This window comes from Channa argus, chromosome 1 (assembly GCF_033026475.1).
Source record: "Channa argus isolate prfri chromosome 1, Channa argus male v1.0, whole genome shotgun sequence".
NCBI lineage: Eukaryota > Metazoa > Chordata > Actinopteri > Anabantiformes > Channidae > Channa > Channa argus.
This window is the reverse complement of record NC_090197.1, coordinates 12,857,450-12,877,684: the sequence shown is the minus strand read 5'-3', so window position 1 is coordinate 12,877,684 and position 20,235 is coordinate 12,857,450. Positions and strand designations below refer to the sequence as shown.

The 20,235-nt window shown below is 36.8% G+C and overlaps 1 protein-coding gene and 1 long non-coding RNA gene across 6 annotated transcripts; one reads left to right on the top strand and one right to left on the bottom strand.

Annotated features, from left to right (window-relative positions):
* Nucleotides 1-1,956: 1,956 nt before the first annotated feature.
* On the bottom strand, nucleotides 1,957-5,794 carry LOC137124083 (uncharacterized). Its single transcript, XR_010913912.1, has 3 exons — nucleotides 5,635-5,794; nucleotides 2,690-2,876; nucleotides 1,957-2,371 (listed from the first exon to the last, which is right to left on the bottom strand). It is a non-coding gene; the product is annotated as an uncharacterized lncRNA (long non-coding RNA).
* A 2,860-nt stretch (nucleotides 5,795-8,654) lies between these two features.
* Nucleotides 8,655-20,043, top strand: LOC137124027 (phosphatidylinositol 4-phosphate 5-kinase type-1 alpha-like). 5 transcript variants are annotated; one of them, XM_067498630.1, is made up of 16 exons: nucleotides 8,655-8,797; nucleotides 9,172-9,314; nucleotides 11,706-11,740; nucleotides 11,942-12,028; nucleotides 12,566-12,696; nucleotides 12,879-12,996; nucleotides 13,461-13,613; nucleotides 14,170-14,469; nucleotides 14,635-14,837; nucleotides 14,968-15,051; nucleotides 15,824-15,872; nucleotides 15,956-16,040; nucleotides 16,122-16,286; nucleotides 16,398-16,614; nucleotides 17,020-17,107; nucleotides 17,213-20,043. In XM_067498630.1, the coding sequence occupies exons 2-16, from the start codon at nucleotides 9,272-9,274 to the stop codon at nucleotides 17,216-17,218; spliced, it is 1,764 nt and encodes a 587-aa protein (XP_067354731.1). In that variant the 5' UTR covers nucleotides 8,655-8,797; nucleotides 9,172-9,271; the 3' UTR covers nucleotides 17,219-20,043. The 5 variants fall into 5 exon arrangements, with proteins under 5 accessions (XP_067354731.1, XP_067354739.1, XP_067354747.1 ...); XM_067498638.1 differs by lacking the exon at nucleotides 8,655-8,797 and adding an exon at nucleotides 8,941-9,089; XM_067498646.1 differs by lacking the exon at nucleotides 8,655-8,797 and adding an exon at nucleotides 8,969-9,085.
* Nucleotides 20,044-20,235: the final 192 nt, after the last annotated feature.

The window sequence follows — 20,235 nt, the reverse complement described above, 5'->3', positions numbered from 1 at the left end:
TTAAAAAGCTTGGTGAAATACAGCATCAGCCGCTGACAGGCTGAGAGACACACCAAACCTTGCTCTGTAGCTACCTGACATAGACCCTATAATGTAAAAGTGCAGTCACAACACAAATTGCTTTCAACTCATATCTGCTTGGGGTGGAAATGTATGTGTCATAAGGACTTCATCAAACTGTTGATGATGCACATTCATCTTATATACAGGACATTCTGAAAGTTTTCCGACCCCCTTCATGTTGCAGCCTGATACTACAATCCTTTTTTCTAAATTAATCTACACTAAGTGCCCCATAGCAAAGGAAACACAGAATTTTAGAAATTATGGTAAATTTGATAAACAGAAAAACTGATATATCAGTGGTGTATTCAGACCCTCAGTATTTTGTTGAATCACCTTTGACAACAGCAATTGCAGCCTTGTATCTTTTTGTGTATAACCCAACAAACTTTGCACACCTGGATTGGGGGATTTTCTTCAATTTATCTTGGCAAATCCTTTCAACCTCAGTCAGGCTGGATGGGGACTATTGGTGAACAGCCATTTTCAGGTCTCTCTGAGAAATTCAATAGCCCTCAGGGCTCTAGCTTTCATACGTTTGAACTGAGGGGAGGCTTTCGTCTAGCCACTCGGCCATAAAGTCCAGATTAGTGCAGGGCTAAAGGGATGGTTTTCCTTCTGCAACATTATTCCACCTCCGAATAGGATCTCTGGAGCTTAGTCAGAATGACCATCAGGTTTTTGGTCGCCACTACTCTTACTTAAGTCCTTCTCCTCCAATTCCTCCGTTTGGCCAGGTGACCATTGATCTCCGAGCTCTGCAGGCAGCTCCTTTGACCTTGTGGCTTTTGTTCTAATACATTATGCATTGTGAGCTCTGAGGCCTTCTAAAGAGGGGTGTGTGCCTTTCCAAATGATGTCCAACTTATTTAATTTACTCCAGAATGAAATCTGATGTGTGAAATGTTTACAATCCTATGCACATGCTATTTCTCCTGCTTTTGGCCAAACTGGTTTTTCACCAGGTGATATTTAGTGTGGTGCACACCAGCATCTAACCGAAGCAGGTAAAGTTACAGTTTACTGTGCTGCCGCTGAACATGGGACTCACCATCACATTTTACAATATAATCAATCCCGTCTTGCATTTTAAATGTGGAAATTAAGTTACAGTTAAATCACTGACATTCATGAAAATATATTTTAAATAAAGTGATTGGGCTGTTTGGAAAAAAAAGAAAATCAAATTTTAGTGCACCTACTTTAACCCATTGTTAAATGGTAGAACATTTTTATTTAATTCAAGTTGTTTCTAGTAAAGGCTAATATTCTATACATAAATAAAACAATATTTAAGAGAGTCATTCCTTTTATTAATTACATTACTTTCTGTTCCTAACCCTCAATTGGTTGTCACATTGTTTTTGACAGTCGCCTTTTTCAAGAACAGCCAGGCAAATAAAGTAAAAGTAGTGGAAAAGCCTTTATAGAGAGATGGCATATTCAGCACTAAACATGATGGAGATGATAATAAGCCTGATGTGGCAAATGTAATAAAGACATTCGGATTTTGGAAGATGTTATCAGAAAAGACATTTTAGCAATTAGACATTTGGATTCTACATTTAGTCATTTAGCAGATGCTTTTATCCAAAGCGACTTACAAGTGAGGCACAAGGCAAGCAAATATCTAAGTCAAGAAAACATTGAAGCAAAGTGCTATCAAAAGGGGTGTATCTGTGTCAGGAGATGCAAGTCCAAGAAAGAGTGGAAAGGAATGTTGGTGTTTGTCTTTTTACTTTACATGTTCTCAGAAGCTCTGAGCTAAATCATAGGGGATAATTCTGACAGAATACAAAGGTGAAAAGAAACATCATTTGCCCAATTTTATTGCCCAATTTGTTTGAGTTCTTTCATTTAAAATATTTTTATCCATAATTATTAACTTTGTGCCGAGTTTCAAAGAATCTTCAAAGATAATAAATTGAATCTTTATTTTGAAATAATTGACACTTCAACATAAAGTTCTTCTACTTGTTACTTTACTAGTCAATGACATTCATAACTTTCTCTGTCATTTCATTTGCTAGAAGACCTGGTATTTATTGACAATTTTAGTTTGTTAGATCTTTTTACACATTACACACAAATCTTCTAATTTATATATTTATTCTGATATTATTATTACTCATTTTGACCATGTAGTTTATTATGCAATATTTTTACAAGGCAATTTCATTAAAGCAATGAAAACAGTAAGCAATCCACTTACTTTATTTAAAGCGTTCAGCGCTGATTTATTGTTGAATTTTCTGCAGATGAAGTTACTGTCCAGGTGTTGAGAAGTTGATTTTCCTTTCACAACTCACTGCAAAACAGGACGAATCAGTTGCATGGTGTACTGACAGTACACTGACAGTGTGTGATATGGTTGGTGTTAACATCATGAATTACTTGCAGTGCATATAACGTATATAAGGCATGGGTAAACGTTGTTAAAATAGCCCTTGCTGCAAAATGCATCAGTATTTGATATTACTTAACTGCTTGGTTCATCTTGATCGCTTGCCTGTCTAAAGTTTTAAGTTTCTAAATTAAGTTCAGACCAGGTGCTGTTGGGAAAGAAGATGTTAAATCTAAAAGATTAAAGGAGCATTTGAAAACTGAGGAATGAGGACTGCTTTACCTTATAGGTAGGTCCGTTGTGATAACAACTGCACTCCTCTAGGGCAACACACCCAGTTCCATTAAAGTACAGGCGTAACCCTCAGTGCAGGTCGTGGGGCAGGTGATGGTGTTGATGAGCCCAGGGCAGGGATAATCACAGGGCTCAGTGCAGATGTGGTACTGACTGTTGTCATAACACTGACTAGCTACAAAAAGAAAGCATATCAAGGTAAACCTATGCAACAATAGGATCACATTAAATGCCTGGACTATAAAGACACAATTAAAGGTATAATTACAGATAACAACAATAAATAAAACATGGTAAAACACTGAGGTGACTGATTCTCAGCTGGTAAAGCAGTTGTAAAACAAGGCATAGGGTCAGTGGATTGACTCCCGGTTTCTCCAGGTTACATGTTCAAATGTTCTATAGACAAGTGACTCCTGGTGGTTAGTTGAGCACTTTGCATGTCATTGATACAAGCAAGACCATTTACACACAGATAAGAACTTTTGGCAGAAATCAGGTGTCCTCCACCTCGATATGCTTTTTTTGGGGCGACTTTGGCGCAGGAAGGTAGAGCAGTTGTCCACCAATCTTTCAGTTGTTGGTTCAATCCCCAGCTCCTCTGGTCACATGTCAAAGTGTACTTGAGCAAGACACTGAACCTCAACTTAGTTGCTCCCAGTGAGCATTGGCCAGCTGCATAGCAGCTCCCCCATCGGTGTGTGATTGTGAGTGCGAATGCGTGAATAAGAAGCAGTGTATAAGCAGCCTATAGATAGAAAAGCACTACATAAGTGCAGACCATTTACATACTGAGACACACAGACGTGATAGACACAACCTCTGTACTAAAACTCTGGACTAATATGGATGTGGCATGCAGCAAAGCTAACATTAGGATTTTTGATAATTCCACAATCTTTCTCAAAGATTTCCTTTTGAGAGTTGTCACATTTGGGCCACTGGTCACCTGCACAGCCATCTTCACACACCACCCTTGGCAGTGAGGTTGACACTGGTCCTAAAGTCACAGGGATAGTTTTAAAACAACTGTAAACTTAGAGTAAAACTAAGTAAGGAATCAAAATGTTGCAGCATTTACAGTGAAATGTACCGTGCAATTACAAATTCTACTTTGATGACAGTCTGACAACAGAAACCTCTGCCCCTTTCTGTAATATTTGCCACTGTTCTGGCATCCACACTCGTCAAAAAGAACACAGTTAGATCCACTGAGCAAGAAACCATCATTGCACACCCATACTTCTTTGCAGGGCCTTTTGCAGCCAATAGAAGGAAACCCGGTTTCACAGGTTGCATCGCAAACATTGGCACAGTGTGCATAGTTACTGTTGCCAGGGTGGATCATTTTGGATATGGGGCAGAAGTCTCTAGTGCAAGACATTGACTCCTCTTGTTTTGGCAAGTGTAACTGCGGAGATAGCTACACCAGGAATCTTTTATGCCATTGGAGAGGTATGCGTCAATAACACAATTCTCAAAATAAGTTTCAGGATTTTTGATGGCATGGCATCCACAGAAAGCGCCTGTTGCCTTTCGTGTTAAACCACACTACCTATTAGTCTCATTTATATTTTTCTGGATGGTATCACAGCTGGGACAGTCAGTGTTGTTTTTTCAAGCCATCAACACAACAACCCTCCAACCTTTTCCCAGTTCCACTGCAGACACTGCCTGTGAGCCATTCTTCATCTGCAGGTCTTCTTTGGGGTTGTGGTTGTAATTGCTACAAAGACCACACATTAAATCAGTATATGTACTGGGGACTGTGACACCTATTGTTGAATGCCAGTCATAAGAGACAATCAACCCAAAGCCAGTTTTAATTTCAGCACAGTCACCAATCTGCTGCATTGTGATATTGCTCTTGAGTGTGATGGGTTGGTAGTTCTTTGATGAAGATGGTAAGTTCACCATTTATGTGCAATTATCAATCAATCAATCAATCAATCAATCAATCAATCAATCAATCAATCAATCAATCAATCAATCAATCAACCTATATATATATATCTATATCTATCTATCTATCTATCTATCTATCTATCTATCTATCTATATATATATATATATATATATATATATATATATATATATATATATATATATATATATATATGTGTGTGTGTGTGTGTGTGTGTGTATGTATGTATATATATATATATATATATATATATATATATATATATATATATATATATATATATATATATATATATATATATATATATATATATATATATATATATATATATATATATAGTAAATAAAGATGGGACATTTATCATAAAAAACAAACAAAAAAATGTATTAAACTGTGAAAGAATTGCTCCAAAAGTCTCACCAGGACTGAGCCTTTGTGTTTTCTTGTGACAATGGAATTTCCATAAACTCTGACCTCTGCCAACTTTGCACCAGGGCCAACTTTTTTGCCATAGGCAAAACATAAACTTTAAACTGCTACAGAGGAGCATCCTTTGAGCATATTCCAGCCAACTGATACACACAGGTGCCGTAAAAGATGTAATTACAACCGTCAAAGGTCTCTGAGGGCCACCAGTCATGCTGCACTCAGCATAGTCCATTGGGTGGCATCCACTGAGGTCATTAACCACCGTGCATTCATACCCCTGGTAACATCCTGTTTTTGCACATTCCACTTTCTTGGTATTTTCATTGCATGTGCACTTCTCTGTAAAATTGTCAGTGAAGAAAGAGGATCCAATTTTTATGTAGATGCTATTGTATGAGCACTGAACCTTAGGGACACACTCTGTGCCGCTAAACACTTTGCTCTGGGTCTTCACAGGTAGCTGGGCAACCATTCCCACAAAACTCATAATGGCTGTTTTACGGGCATGAGGGTGGAGCTATTTAAGAAAAAAAATACGATACATCACAGAATACCGGCGTAAAGGTTGAAAAATTAATACCTGGTTAGTCAAATAGTTTTCAGCTGAGTTTCTTTAATCGTACACAAGTCATCCTCCTGTTTTCTGTTGAAGTTCCCACACAGGCAACACACTTTGCCAGAAAGACAGACTCCAGTAAAGTATCCCGCTTGTTGTGTAAAGCTTACCCTCTCTGATCATGCGGTTCGAGGGAGTCTTTATCATTGCAGAACTTTGTCTGCTTCATGCTGTGACCAGCGCGCAACAGCTGTACGGAGCTGGAGCCGCTCATTTGTTTACAGTCGAGAACAGCTGATCGCGCTGCAGCAGACAGGGACCATGGATCCTAATTTTGTTCGGACTTTAAACATCCCGGACAAAATAAGAAGGAAACGGTCGCATAGCTGAAAAAAAGCGGAGGGGTGGAAAAGAAAACAGGAGAGCGAGGGAGAGAAAATTCAAGCCGCATCTCCAATCTCTGCTTATGGGCAACGTGAGCTCTCTGGAGAACAAGGTGGACGAGTTGACTGCACTGGTGAGGATGGAAAATGTCTCTCGAGAGTGTAGACTAACGTGTTTCATAGAGACATGGCTGCAGGACAGTTTGCCCGACACATGCATCAGTGTTGACGGCTTTAAGGAAGAAGCAGAGAACCACAGAGAAAAGCGGAAAGAGGAAAGGGCGGCGGCTGCTCATGTACATCAACAACAGGTGGTGTCATACTGGTCATGTTACTGTGAAAGAAAGAGTCTTTTGCAAGGATATTGAACTGTTGTTGCTGATAGGAGAATTTTGTCCAAACTCCTCTCAGTCCTGGACATTCTCTCCCACCCACTCCACTATGTGCTGGCTGCAGGAGATCCTCTCTCCCAGTGGCCATTAAACTGTTCAACTCATCCCCTATTGGACAATTAGTATTGTTTTATTTCATTTATTATTTTTATTTCAATGCTGTTTACTCCTCTAGCTCACTCCTCTAGGTTTTTTCTTACTTAGTGAGCAGTACTTTGTGATTTTTTATTGTCTTGGTTTTGTGGATGTTATTTTGCTTTCTACTTTCTACGCAATTTGGCGGAATCAATAAAGTTGAAAAGGTTACTTGGATTAGGACGTATGTATTAGCGTAGTGATGACTAATCAAAGACATTACATGGCTGCCTTTGAACTGTGCTTTTGAAGTTTAGCCAAACCATTTGTTAAGGAAACGATGTTTGTTTACAGCTATTGGATCTAAGGGACGGACGTGGACTACAAGGTAGTGGGGGAGCGCAACAAGGTAGTAATGGACGGTTCCTTAACATGTTCTGTGGACTTGATTAGTCAAACGTGTTGGAAGTGTGGAACTTCTTGTTACTAAAAGACAGAAACCACAAACTGAAGCCTTTGTCAGATCGTTTTCATCTTTGAGAAATAATTGGATAAACTACATTTTAATAAGTAAAAAACATGTTTGTCTTCAGATACTAAAAATAAAACAACAGTTTAACGTTCCACGATTTCTAGAGATGTATTTCAGGTTCCTTTAGCCATGTTTGTTTTGTCTTGGTGATCCAGAGACAACCAATCAGGAAGAAGGTGTCACGCTGCCTGCACAGATGCTATGTCATGGACCAACTAATCATATGGCAAAATCCTCTTCTTGCATGTGGTCATCTATCACTTCTGAGGTGAAAAGAAATCTCAGTCCTGTCAGTATTCTGCACCAGTTCTTTGTGATAACGTTGCATTTGTTAAAGGCAGTGAATACCATATCTGAAGGCACACCTCAACAACCACCTGAAACACGAAGAAAACACATACAAACACTAATGAATACTTATTTTTAATGTTGAAATAAGTTGTATGCATTAATCAAAGGTAACAGTGCTTCTAATATTGGCTGCAAAAAGGTGAAGATTCAGTCAATCAATCAGCACTTTTTTGGCAGCACAATGCAGGCAGCTGAAATAATTGTGGGAGAATTGTTTGAATTTTAGAGAGTGAAAAACTCTTTAAATGATCTTCAACTTTCTTTCCATACCAATGTAAGTTAACTAAACGGATGAACATGGTCAACATTAAACATACCTGTGTAGCATCAGCTTGTTAGCAAGTCACTGCATGTTAAATTTAAAAAAAAAAAGTGTTTTCCCTTTTAGAGAAGTACAATGTCTAACCTAAATCAACCCTTAAAGGCCCTAAAGTACAAGTACTATTTTTTTCTGGAAAGGCAACTTTGGTATAATACATAACTGTATAGAACTTAACCATTTTTTATGTTGGATTAAAACGTGGAGTTATTATTTTCATAACCAGTGTACTGTAAAGGTATTGCTTAACTAATGCTTTGTATTTTATCTGCAGGGCTTTGTGTTAGGTGCAGGGGGACAGGACTTGCTGGTTTTGTTTATGCTGTGTAAGGACATTAAGAACAGTCTGTGCACAATACAGTTTTTGTCTTGTCAGCTCTGTAGTTTAACCCAACCCAACTTTGCCAGGAAACACATTAATAACTGCATTTCCAAATTTTCAGATTTATAACTTCTGCAATTGTTAACAATGGCAAACAAAAAACAGAAAAAAAAGTTATTGCCTGCCTTTTGTGAGTAAGGAAACCACTTATAATGGAGGAATGAGTTTTAGTATTACAAATTTGATTTTTTTTCCCATCTGAATTTACATAAAGATGTGCATATTATTTTATGTGTTACTGTAGGTGAGCTATGAAAACCATTTGGAAATTTGACACTTCCTATTTTATTTCAAATTAAAATCAGATTTTAGGTGTAGCTGCCATGTCAGGCTCTGGGGCAAATCCTGAAATTCCAAACAGTCCAAATGTAAACATATGGATGACCACCTCTAACTCCTCCTGAGTCATAAGGTAGAGGGACTTCATATGATGTTGGGCAATATCAAACTTCAGGAATAAGCATTTTTGTTTGTATTTCCATAAAAGTGTTGTAAACAATAAAAAGTCTTACTGGCCATTGTTGCTGGTGTTGGGCCTTTTAGTTAGTTATTTGTGTGAGCAGTTTCTTTTATTCTGGAAAAAAACATTTCACCGGAAGTGTTGTTCCTCCGAGCAGCGAGCAGAAAACCAAACTGCTGCTTTCCCACTGCTTCCTTGTTTATTAAGTTTAGGATACACACTGGCTTTGGAAGGGAAAAGGCATCTTTCATCTATCCTCTGAAATTGGGAACGCTCTTTCACGGGGTTTACGAGTGAGTTGACTGTTCGTCTGTGTGCTTTGTCAGCTATTAGTGCGATTACCCTGGATTTCATTTATAAAAGTTGAAACAAAGTGGGCTAACAGCTAGCATAGTTAGCTTACTCAACTCTTCGTTTAATGGCGCAATCCACTCCCTTTGCTAGCTCTTGTGCTGTTATAAAACGTGTTACCATTCACTACTTCCTCAAGGTCCGTCGTTTAACACACCATTAACGCTGGTTGTTGTTAAACTTAAATGTATTATGATATTGATGTTCACTTCAGCTTCTCCATCACCAGGGTTGGTCAGTGTGGCTTTTCTAAATATTTGTGGCATGAAGTCATGTGCGGAGTTCGTTGTTAATAACTTACTTTTCGCGCATACAGGTCTTCCCCTACTTGAAGTGCTCACACCGAGAAACCCGAAAGTAGAAAATCCGGATCAGCGTTTTACCACGAGCAAGTCTAAGTTGGGTTTCTTGTCTGAATGGCCACAGCTGCAGAGGAGCCTCCACGGCTACAGGATCACAGTAAGTGTTAACATTATTTTACCGTTTATATCGATCGATCAGATTTGTTTGAAATGCTGCTTAGCTGGTTTCATTTACGGAAATAATGGTGACACAAATGGGTGGAAATTGCATTAACTTTGAAAAATTGGATAAATTGGAATTTGCATTGGACCTTCGCTTCACCATATTTTATACCTCAATTTTAAAGCCTAATTCACTTATTAGGATTTGCATCCGAAACAGATGGAAAAACATGTTTTTAAAGCACATTTTTGCTAATTGTGCAACATTTAAACGTATGGGAAAAAACACACATTGCACCTTCTCCAGTTCTCTTCTCCAGTTTACCAAATTCTGTTCAACAAAGGTTTTAGGATATTAGACAGTCCTTCATCAGGATGGTTTCTCGGGGGGGTTCCTGTTTTCTGTGTGTACAATATATTCAGTATTGAATGGTTTATCCTTATGTTTATGCTCACCCATATACATGTGTATGTTTATACCAGCTCATGTTTGTTTGAGTAAATATGGTACTTTGATACCCATTCAAGCGATGCAGTTAAAATGTTGAGGATAAAAAGAAAATAAAGTTAAAAGCCTATTTCAATGGCTTATTGCCTGGAGACAGGGAAGAGCTTTGGCAGATATTTATACTGAAAAGATAGGTCATGAACACATAGACGACACCCAAAAGTAAACTATTTATTCCAAAAATACAAATTTAATACAAATTACTCTTCATCTTTAGTAATTTCCTAACCAGGCATTTAAATCACCTCTTAGCTGACTGTTGCTTCAGATATCCTAGGGAATTATTCCAGAGAACTCCAGCCCTGTCTAAAAAAATGTGTTTGGATTTGTCACAAGATACGTTTTCTGCTTTATGAACACTTATTTTTTATTCTGTTTAGGTTTATTTAGAACTTTCAATGCTGGGTTTTTAATGGTGTAATTTTACTGTGTAGTATTGTGGCCTCGATACTTTAACCTACATAAAGGGCCGCGCAACTGCTATCCTGAATTTCATCAATATTTGGCTTACTGTTTCTAGTTTATTAGGAACTGCAAATAGAAACTAGCCTATCAGAAAAAAATATTTTCAGTTTTTATTAAGATGTCATAGGAGTGGTGATAATAATGCCAGTATTATAGTCATTTTAAAAAACATTGTTTGTGGTTCTACTTGTACTACGTTATATTAAAACAAAGTTAGAAATGTTTAGTCTGTCTTCACTGATTAAAAATGGAAAGCACCAAATTGGTTGGAGACTTTTGTGTAAAATGAGCACCTGGAAGTTATTTACCAGCACAGCCCAATAAAGAATTTAAAGCAAGAACTTAGAGAAATCACAAAGGTCCCACTTTAAAAGAAAGAATGATGTGGTAGTGATACAGATCTTCTCATCTATCTCATCCTTAAACTAGTCTTGTGTGGGTGTTTGAATACAATACTTATCTCTTTTCAACTTTGTTTCTATGTACTACCCATTTCACATTAGTAAAATACAGTCTATTGAGGGGTTGACAAAATACTGCACTGTATTGCTGGTTTTCTGAGAGTGTTTAACTATTTACTTTGGATATTTTGGGTTGAATACATAATCAATATCTCCACATGGTCTTTAGGGTAAAAATTGTTTCAGGCTGGGAAATTTAAATCACTTTTTGGTTGGTTACTCCTGAAATGCAGCAATCTTATATTTCTTTTTTATCTAATGTTTAATAATGCAATTTATAGCATATGTTACCAGACTGTCTTGGCTTGTTGCCTAAAGCTTTAATACTCCATAAGTTTTTTCAAGGCTTTTTGTTTGAAACTGTACTTTAGTCTCTATAATTGAATGGCTCCTAAAAATACTAGATTATGTCACTTTGACACCCTAGGTCTTATTTTCTCAGGCCTGAAAAAGCCCCTTCTGTTTTTTGATAGGTTGTATAGCTTATAAACTTGACTTTTGTGTGCCCCAAAATTAATTTACACGATGAAAACAAACATATAGTTGTTAATAGTTGTTTCACTTTAGAATCAAAAAATAAAAATTAGGACTACACAGTGGACTCAAAGGACAATAACTTTCAGTTATAAATACCAGGAAGTTCAATGGCACAGAATGAACTCTCTTTAATAGTATCTGTATGCTTTTTCTAATTCCTCCCATTGCACACAGAGACCTGCAGAGTCAGTTCTGCAGGAAACTGTCTTCTGTCAAAGGTAATGGACGAGGTGCATCTGCATGCTTACTTGAGAGCTCAGCGGCACACTCCGTTAAATATTAGCGAATGATATAAATAACCAAGCTGTGTAGTTTAGTATTAATCTATCCACAGAGAATGGCATTGCTTTAGTTCATTTCTTGTCGTCTCTGGGTATTTCTTGTATAATTTGCGTGTTTCTTACTTTTATTCCAGATTTGGCTGGGACTCGAAAAAATGCTTCAGCAGAGGTAAGAAATAAGTAGTTGCTCCACATCTGTTTCAGTAAGGAAACTGTGTAATAACTTTAAACTCTGGAATTTACCCATGCTTATTTGACACATACCTTAGTGCTTCCTCTTTAAAACATGAGGATGCTACATATTGCTACAGACTTGCAATGATTTGTTTTCCTCTTGTATCTGTCTGTTCCCTAATGTTTGTACTGACAGAGTTCAAGCACTAGCATGTCTCAGACCATGAAAAAAACCATTGGCCATCGTGGGATCGATCCCACTGGAGAGACCACATACAAAAAGGTAGGAGATCACGCATGATTGGGTAAATTGACAGATATTGATATTAGCTATAATGATATGTTTTATTAAGGTACACCTAGCTATAGGCTAGCTAGTCTAATGCAGCAGTCCTGGAATGAGGCCTCCCTTTATGACATTTATAATATATAGCCTTTTTTAAAAGTGTTGGATGTAGGTTGATGTAGGATTGCTTGTTGGAGGCTGTACAGAAACTATTTGACTCAGTACCTCTCTAAAACATCAAAAATGAAACATAAATGTCACAAAGGCAGGACTTTGTTGCAAATCTGTTGTACTGGACTTCTGTATAAATCACTGTCTTTTGATATGAAGCATGCTCACTCACAAACGTAAATTTAGTATTTCAAGCTAATGTGCCATGTAATTCAAAGTACATGTGAGAATTTTCCCATGTGCATTATTTACTGACACTGCACAACAGTTACCTGCCTCTGTTATGTTCTGTTTTAAATAAAAAATGTATAAATGTATGAATATTTCTATCTGTTTACACATGTCAGTTTCTTTTTCTTCCAGACAACCTCATCAGCTCTAAAAGGTGCTATCCAGTTAGGCATCACACACACAGTTGGCAGCTTAAGCCATAAACCTGAGAGAGATGTGCTGCTACAGGATTTTGAAGTTGTGGAAAGCATCTTTTTTCCTAGGTGAGTCTTTTAAATTTAAAAGTTGAGAAAAGAGGATTTTTGTGCATACTGCTTTTTTGGGGGTTTTGCTGGGTTTTTTTTTTGTGTGTTTCTGCTGTTTCTTAATATTTTTATATACTAAAATATTACATTTTACTTAACCTGTGGTGTAATCCTCTGTCTCTTCCTCCTTTTTCTGGCAGTGAGGGCAGCAACCTGACACCAGCCCACCACTATGGAGACTTCATGTTCAAGACATATGCCCCAATCGCCTTTCGGTACTTCAGGGAGATGTTTGGTATCCGGCCGGATGACTATATGGTATTTTTCTTAACTCAGCACCTATTATTGTCTTAATATGAGCACAACGTGAGTAGAAGACTAAAACTGTTAAGAAAGGGAGGGAGCTGTGAAGTGTGTGGAGAAACGGGTGATAGAGGAACTGAAATTAGTAAAACTAGGGAAGTGTGAAATAATAAAGGGTTGACACTCTGGAGGTGGAGCTGGTGTTGATGCATAGGCACAGTTGACTGTAGATTTTCCTGTTCCTGAAAGGCTTATTCATACTTTTCATGCCCATGTGTTTTCAATGGTATCAGCATTGTAAATTTCATCACCACCCAATTCAAGGTTTCGAGAAAAATCTGCAAACAGACAAAAAATGTCTGTCTGTCCTACATTTCTCAGAGGGGAAAGAAAAGGATGAATTTTCCTGTTACGTCTGTATTGTGGTTAGGGTTTTTCTTTTTATCATGAGTCTAACTAGTGGTTGGGTTTGCTTACAGTATTCTCTGTGTAATGAGCCGCTGATTGAGCTGTCAAATTCTGGGGCCAGTGGATCTCTCTTCTATGTCTCAAGTGATGATGAGTACATCATTAAGACAGTTCAGCACAAAGAGGCAGAATTTCTGCAGAAACTGCTTCCGGGATACTTCATGGTAAGTGTCATGTTTAAAGAAAAAAATGTCATGTATTTTCTAGTTCTAACCTCTAAAATAAAAGAATTAAATGTCTTTTGATCCTAAAATCTTAATCATTCAAGTCCTTGTTTTCCAAAAGCATGCTTGCAAGGATTTGATGCTTTTTGTTGTCGCATGAAAGTAAGCAGATTACCTTTGGTGTTTGGACAGTAAGTTGGACAAAACAAGAGTAAGATATAAATCACATTGCTCTCTGTAAATTTAAAATCTGCATTTTCATAATATTCTCCGAACAGATGTATAATTTGATACATATACATAACTTCAGATTTTGAACTGACTGACATCACTACAACATGATGTCTAATAAGTTAATAAGTTCGTCCCTGAATGCATTATTTAATTTATTACCTGAATTGTGTACTTGGTTACTGTATTAATATTATGTAATATGTAGCTTAGTAAAGCTTTTGCTTCAATTTACAGCTCTTCTGGAAATTGAAATGTGTTTTAATATATTAATACAGTATTACATATTTAACTTTCTCTTTGAATCTTTTCTGCTTCTCTTCAGAACCTGAATCAGAACAAGCGGACCTTATTACCAAAGTTTTATGGGCTCTATTGTGTCCAGTCAGGGGGTAAAAACATTCGTATTGCTGTCATGAACAATCTGCTCCCAAGTGCTGTACGAATGCACTTCAAGTTCGATCTAAAGGGCTCCACTTATAAGAGACGGGCCTCACCAAAAGAGAGGGAAAAGACTGTGCCCACATACAAGGACCTGGATTTCATGCAGGACATGCCTGATGGACTGCTACTAGAAGGGGACAAATATAATGCTGTTTGCAAGACCATCCAAAGAGACTGTCTGGTGAGAAACATTGATAAATACCTGTCTAATCATAAGCATCTAAACATAATATTGTTGCGTTCATTGTAGTTAAGAATGCCACAAATACTCAGGTGCTTGTCATGTATTTTCCTTTTAACTTAATTCTTAATTCAATCTCTGATGTGATCTTTGTTTTCCTTTTAGCTCTTGCAAAGTTTTAAGATTATGGACTACAGCCTTCTGATGGGAATCCACAATGTAGACCAGGCTTGTCGAGAACAGGCCAGTGAAGAGGCAGTTGGTGGGGCTGTGGACCAGAGGAGGCCACAAAAGTCCCTGTACAGCACTGCAATAGAGGCCATCCAGGCAGAGGCAGGCAGTATGGGACCTACAGACACAGAGGACAAGTTAGTGACAGTGCTGAGCGATTATGTGTGAAACAGCTTCCTTGTAACAAATTCTGTCACCACAATGAAGTGTTGACTAAGAAGAATAACAAAAGCACTAAATGATATTTCTTTCTGTTTTATTTTACAGAACAGGGGGAATCCCAGCACGAAATTTAAAAGGAGAGAGGCTGCTGTTGTACATTGGCATCATTGATATTCTGCAGTCATATAGGTGAACAGTACATATTCTTATATACTCTTCAGTCAGTCAGTTACAGTTTGAACATCAATACAATGCACATAGTAAAAGCAGCACATTAGCAGAGCAGAGGCAGCTTCAGTTTGTGTTTACACAAGATTCGGTCAGGCACAGTATTAAGTTTCCGTCACGTGTGCTTTGGAATCATTCAGAAACCACCACACAACCACTGTAGCTATGTTTGTTTATGGGAAGAAGATGGACGCGTGTGCCCTATGAAGGAAGATTGGTTAAGATAGAAGCTCTGTTCTATCAGACATGCATATGACAGATGACTGAAACATGTCTAAAATGCCTCTGGTGTTACAATATGTCATAACATTTAACTGTAAATCTAACAATTACACTTTAAAGCAACGATACAGTTGCATTTGGCAATGAAAAATCTGCTCTTTAAGAGAGCTAAGAATTCTGCTACTGAGCTACTAATCCCATCCAGTGGGAATATATCAACATTTAATCTTAGTTAATTGAAACACAACAAAAATACAGCACATTTGAAGGATGTTGGGGTACAGGGTAGTGAAGAAGTGTCATTTTAATAGTGGTTGCAACGTATACCTATGTACATGATGATGGCAAAACCGCTGATGAGCAAGCTAGAGATTTGAAGCAGTGTTCTGTCTTAACTTAAAAGATTTAAGGAGGGTCAGTATTGTGTTTCTGCTGTGAATGTGTTATGTTAAAATATTTGTTTGATCAAGTAACATTTGTGAGTAATCCAAAGTATGTGTTGAATTTCCAGATTTGTAAAGAGGCTTGAACACTCATGGAAAGCATTGGTTCATGATGGGGTAAGTAACCTCCTTTAGTCTGAAATAAATGTGTTTTAATTAAATGATACAGATTTTCACTTGTAACTATTCCTTTTCTTCAGGATACTGTATCAGTACACAGACCAAGTTTCTATGCAGAACGATTTCAGAAGTTCATGTGTAATACAGTCTTCAAGAAGCTCGCACGTAAGCACAGAGTGCATCTATGTAATAATGTCACTCCCTTTATGGTGTCTTAAATAACACCTTTTTCTTTTGCTTACTCAGTAAAGACCTCCCCATCTAAGAAACGCCGTGCAGTAGCCAATAGTCCTTTAAAAAAGACAGCTGGCAGCGGGCCTCTTCTGTCGACCCAAACCAGCATCAACAGCCAGCAGCTTTCACTGCACCAAGTCAGCACTGAGACCAGAGAAGACACTGAAACAGACAACAGTAAGAAAATTATGGTTTTATATAATGGTATGGGGGGGGTATATGTTTACTGATACCTGCAGGGATCCAGTGCTGCTCTCTCAAGTATTTTTTTTTACCCATTCCACTCAGTCATACATCCTAGTCGTCCTGACATCCTCCCAATGACCTCACTGCCCACCAACGATGTTGGTAACGCTTCTGGAACTACTTTCTCCTCCTCCTCAGAAACACCTGAGTTTGTTTCCACAAGTCAGCTTCTGCCTCACGCTAAAGATACCAAAAGCTCAACGGGAGTGGATGTGAACAGTGTTTTAAGCAGACACCAGGAGCGCAGCGCCTCCAGGAGGTAAGAAGAAAAAGTACACAACAGATTTTGCGATTTAACATTTAATTTTCTTATAATTATCTGGTCTTGGCAGACATCCAAGGTATTGGATAGGATTTTAATATCTAATAATTACTGAAAAATTTTTAATATTTACTTTAGAGATAGATTAAAAATACATTCATAGGGCATAGGTGTAAACCACTGCTGTTTTTTGGACCTTCTTTGTGCATGTTTAAGTTTAGTATATCTATCTAAAGGTAATATATACTCTATCCTTGATAACTTAACAAACAAACTTGGTTACAAAAATTCATAGACAATCACAGCTTTAAAGAGAAACATGCTTAGTTGAGAGACCTGTCTACGCTGAAATCACTTCTTAGCAAAATGTCAATTTGTTTACACGGCTTTTTGTGTTTACAGAGTTCAGTTGGGGACTCTTGAAGAAAGTGTCAGTGCTGAGGATGCAATCTCACTCAGTGACATAGTTCCTAATGCAAGCAAAAGTTCTGTAAGTAGATTTTTGTTTTTAGATGTTAAGCTTTTCCACAATACTTTTTACTGTTCACTTCTTCTTTGTGGTTTCCTAACCAAGTTCAATCCTTTTGTTTTACAGTCATAGTGGTCGGAAAGAAAACTGGACTCAAATGAACCAAAACAGCTTTGGAGGATGTTACAGATGTGGATGAAATGTTACAAATTCCCCTGGTGTGAGGCACAAAAACTGGAACGTTTAGACTGTATTTCAGCTAGACCAAGTGGGTTATAAAATGTTTTATTTTTTTTTTTTGCACTTTGATTTTCAAAGCATGCAGCATGGTATGATCATCCAAATAGGTGGTTGTATTCTGACACTAGTAATTGCGGGTACATTACTTCTATGGTATTGAACACTATTAGCCAGATAATAGGAATGTTTTAAGGCATAACCAAAGATTGTTCTTAATAATAAGCCAGCATTTGATGCAGATTGTAACATAAGATCTTTGCTCCATTTGAAAACAACCCTTTTTCCATTAAGAGTATTTATTACAAATTATTTGTCTCCTTTTGGAAGTAATTCCTCTTTAGTGTTGACCAAAATACTTTAGGGCATCCTTATTTGTAATTCATATAAGAGTATTGTTTCTGCTGTATGTTTGACTTAGATGCCTTAACACAAAACGATATTTTTTAGGTTGGGAACAGAGTTTTAAATAAAAGATTTGATTTTTTATTTTTTTTTTATTTTTTTTAAGAACTCAATGTATTTATACATTCCTGCATTTTTTTAAAAGAAATTCTGAATGCTGGAATAAGGTGGTATAATAGTACTACTGTAGAAACTGTGAATCTTTAATCTCACGTTCAGGTCAAAAGATATTTTCAGAGTTTTTTTATTTGTATGTTCTGGTATTAGTTTCAGGTTTACAGTACATTTTGGCTCAAACCTAATGTCACTGAACTGATACTTACACTGCTGTGGACAAAGCACCACAGCAAATGTTAACCCGGGGCCTGTCTGATACATTTTGTGAGTTAGTCTGTTGAGTTTGGAGTTAACCCTTTCTTTTCAGTGATGCAATGGGAGACATAGACTTTAAGTTGAATTGTTGCCATGTCAACTGATACCTCTGACCAAATATGCAGGGGGCGGTTTATGTTAATGTTTGTTATAAAGTAGTATAGTAAAATGTTTACCTCCCCAGTAATAAAGTAAGACAAAAGAATGGCATTATTACAGACTAGTAATATCAATTTTTCCCCCAGTATAATTTATTACATTGGATTTAGTATTATAATGAATGTCTGCAGTAACCACTGTGCCACCCTGGTAGCAAAAGCAAAGCATAGTTTGCTCTTAACTTTAGTGCAAAATTTTTATATATACACACACACACACACACACACACACACACACACACACACACACACAGCTAAGACAATGTGTAGGAAAGTAACTACTGTACAAATGTAGACACAGAGGCTACATTAAAGCTGATGACAATTACTATGGTGGGATGCATAGTCTGAAAGAAAAATTACCAATGTTGGTTGGCAGGAGTTATAACTTTGCTACTGAGTCTTTGAACTATAAACCTGGGTGGTACGACCTTTTCTGTATTTTTAAAGTTTTGTTATTTATATCTTCCCACTATTTGCAGTTATATGCTGCTAAACAGAAAAACGGTATGTATTCATCTCTTGACCTATTTTGAGCTACTTTTTTCAGTGGCATATTAAAGCCTTTTTCACCTTTTGTATTCCTTTACCAGCTCTTTAATTTCTTGTAAAGCATAGAGTATTTCCTCAACATTACTAATAATTGTTTTATACACAATGTGGATAAAACAACCTTTGTTGCTGCTATTTCCCCACAGGCATAAGCATTTTCATCCCATCACATATAAGATTTGCTCTTCTCTCTCAGCAGTGCTAGATGTGTGAGCTTTCTATGACAGGTTATCCAGAAAGTGCCTGTGTAACTTGTAGTGAAGGTGATCTTTTAAAGCTGATTGTAGGGATATTTTTGAGACAGGCCTTAATAATATAATAACTGTTTGGGTTTTTTTTTTTTGTTTGTTTGTTTTTTTCATGAGGAAAACATGGTGATGGGAGTTAATTGACAGCTTGTCTACTTTTTGTATTGGTGGTTTCATTCTAGTTCTTCTAGGTTTTAGCACTCAAAATAGATGTGCTATTTGTTTTAATGAGATGTTATGATTGATTATGAGTAACTTTAACTTGTCAAGTGTAACTGAATTGATACTTGATAATGCAGAAATGTGCTTTGGTACAATACATTCTTGGTACAATATTAAATATGTAATGGAAAGTTACTATGCAACAATATATTTTGTTTACACCATAGTTATGTTTTAATGAAACTATCGAATACATAAAGTGATTTAAACACTTTCCAACTAAGATAAGATGAAAAAACACAATTTGGGCATTGTTATACACTCTGTAAATGCAAATGGTCTGTATGGGTTATTTTATTCTAATGTATGTTCAAACTATGACAACATTCTGGCCTAATAGGGAAAGTGAAACTGTGCCTTACTGTAAAAACTTCAAAAAAGTAATGCAGTTAGTCTATGGATCAAATATGTAAATACTAATATTTATTATAGTATTTATTACTGTACTGTATTTCCAAAATGTTTGTGTATGGATTATATATTTGCCTTTCTTTTAGCAAAATAACTCCATCTTAAGCATCTGGCTGTTAAAGTGTAGGTAATTGATGATTGGGCTATTACAAAAACTGTTAAATCATCTTGTATGTTTTTCTTTATACTATACTCCTTACCTTTGAATTGTATACAATAAATGTGTGTACATATGTCTTCAAAAATAATAATGTATGTCTAAGAACTTAAAATTAACACATTTCCCCTTTCTTTTGCGGGATTGTCATGGATTTGTACACATGTACCCATTGTTATTAAAGAATAATCCAGACATGTTTTTGTTGTTCATTAAACATTTTACTGTGAAGAATAATTTAAAATTCTTTCTCACGTTAGAAATCTTTTGTAAGGTGGTAATTTGTAAATATGACCTTGATTACTCAAATATTAAAATTACTGCATTTGCTCATCTGCCAGATCATGTGCATCCTCCCAAGTTTCTACCACGTAACTATACCAATAC

Coding starts and splice junctions, on each gene's coding strand:
- LOC137124027 (XM_067498620.1), top strand. CDS start 11,433: ATGCTTTTTCTAATTCCTCCCATTGCACACAGAGACCTGCAGAGTCAG. Junction 16,041..16,121: donor AGTCTTCAAGAAGCTCGCAC/GTAAGCACAGAG, acceptor TTGCTTACTCAG/TAAAGACCTCCCCATCTAAG. Junction 16,615..17,019: donor GAGCGCAGCGCCTCCAGGAG/GTAAGAAGAAAA, acceptor TTGTGTTTACAG/AGTTCAGTTGGGGACTCTTG.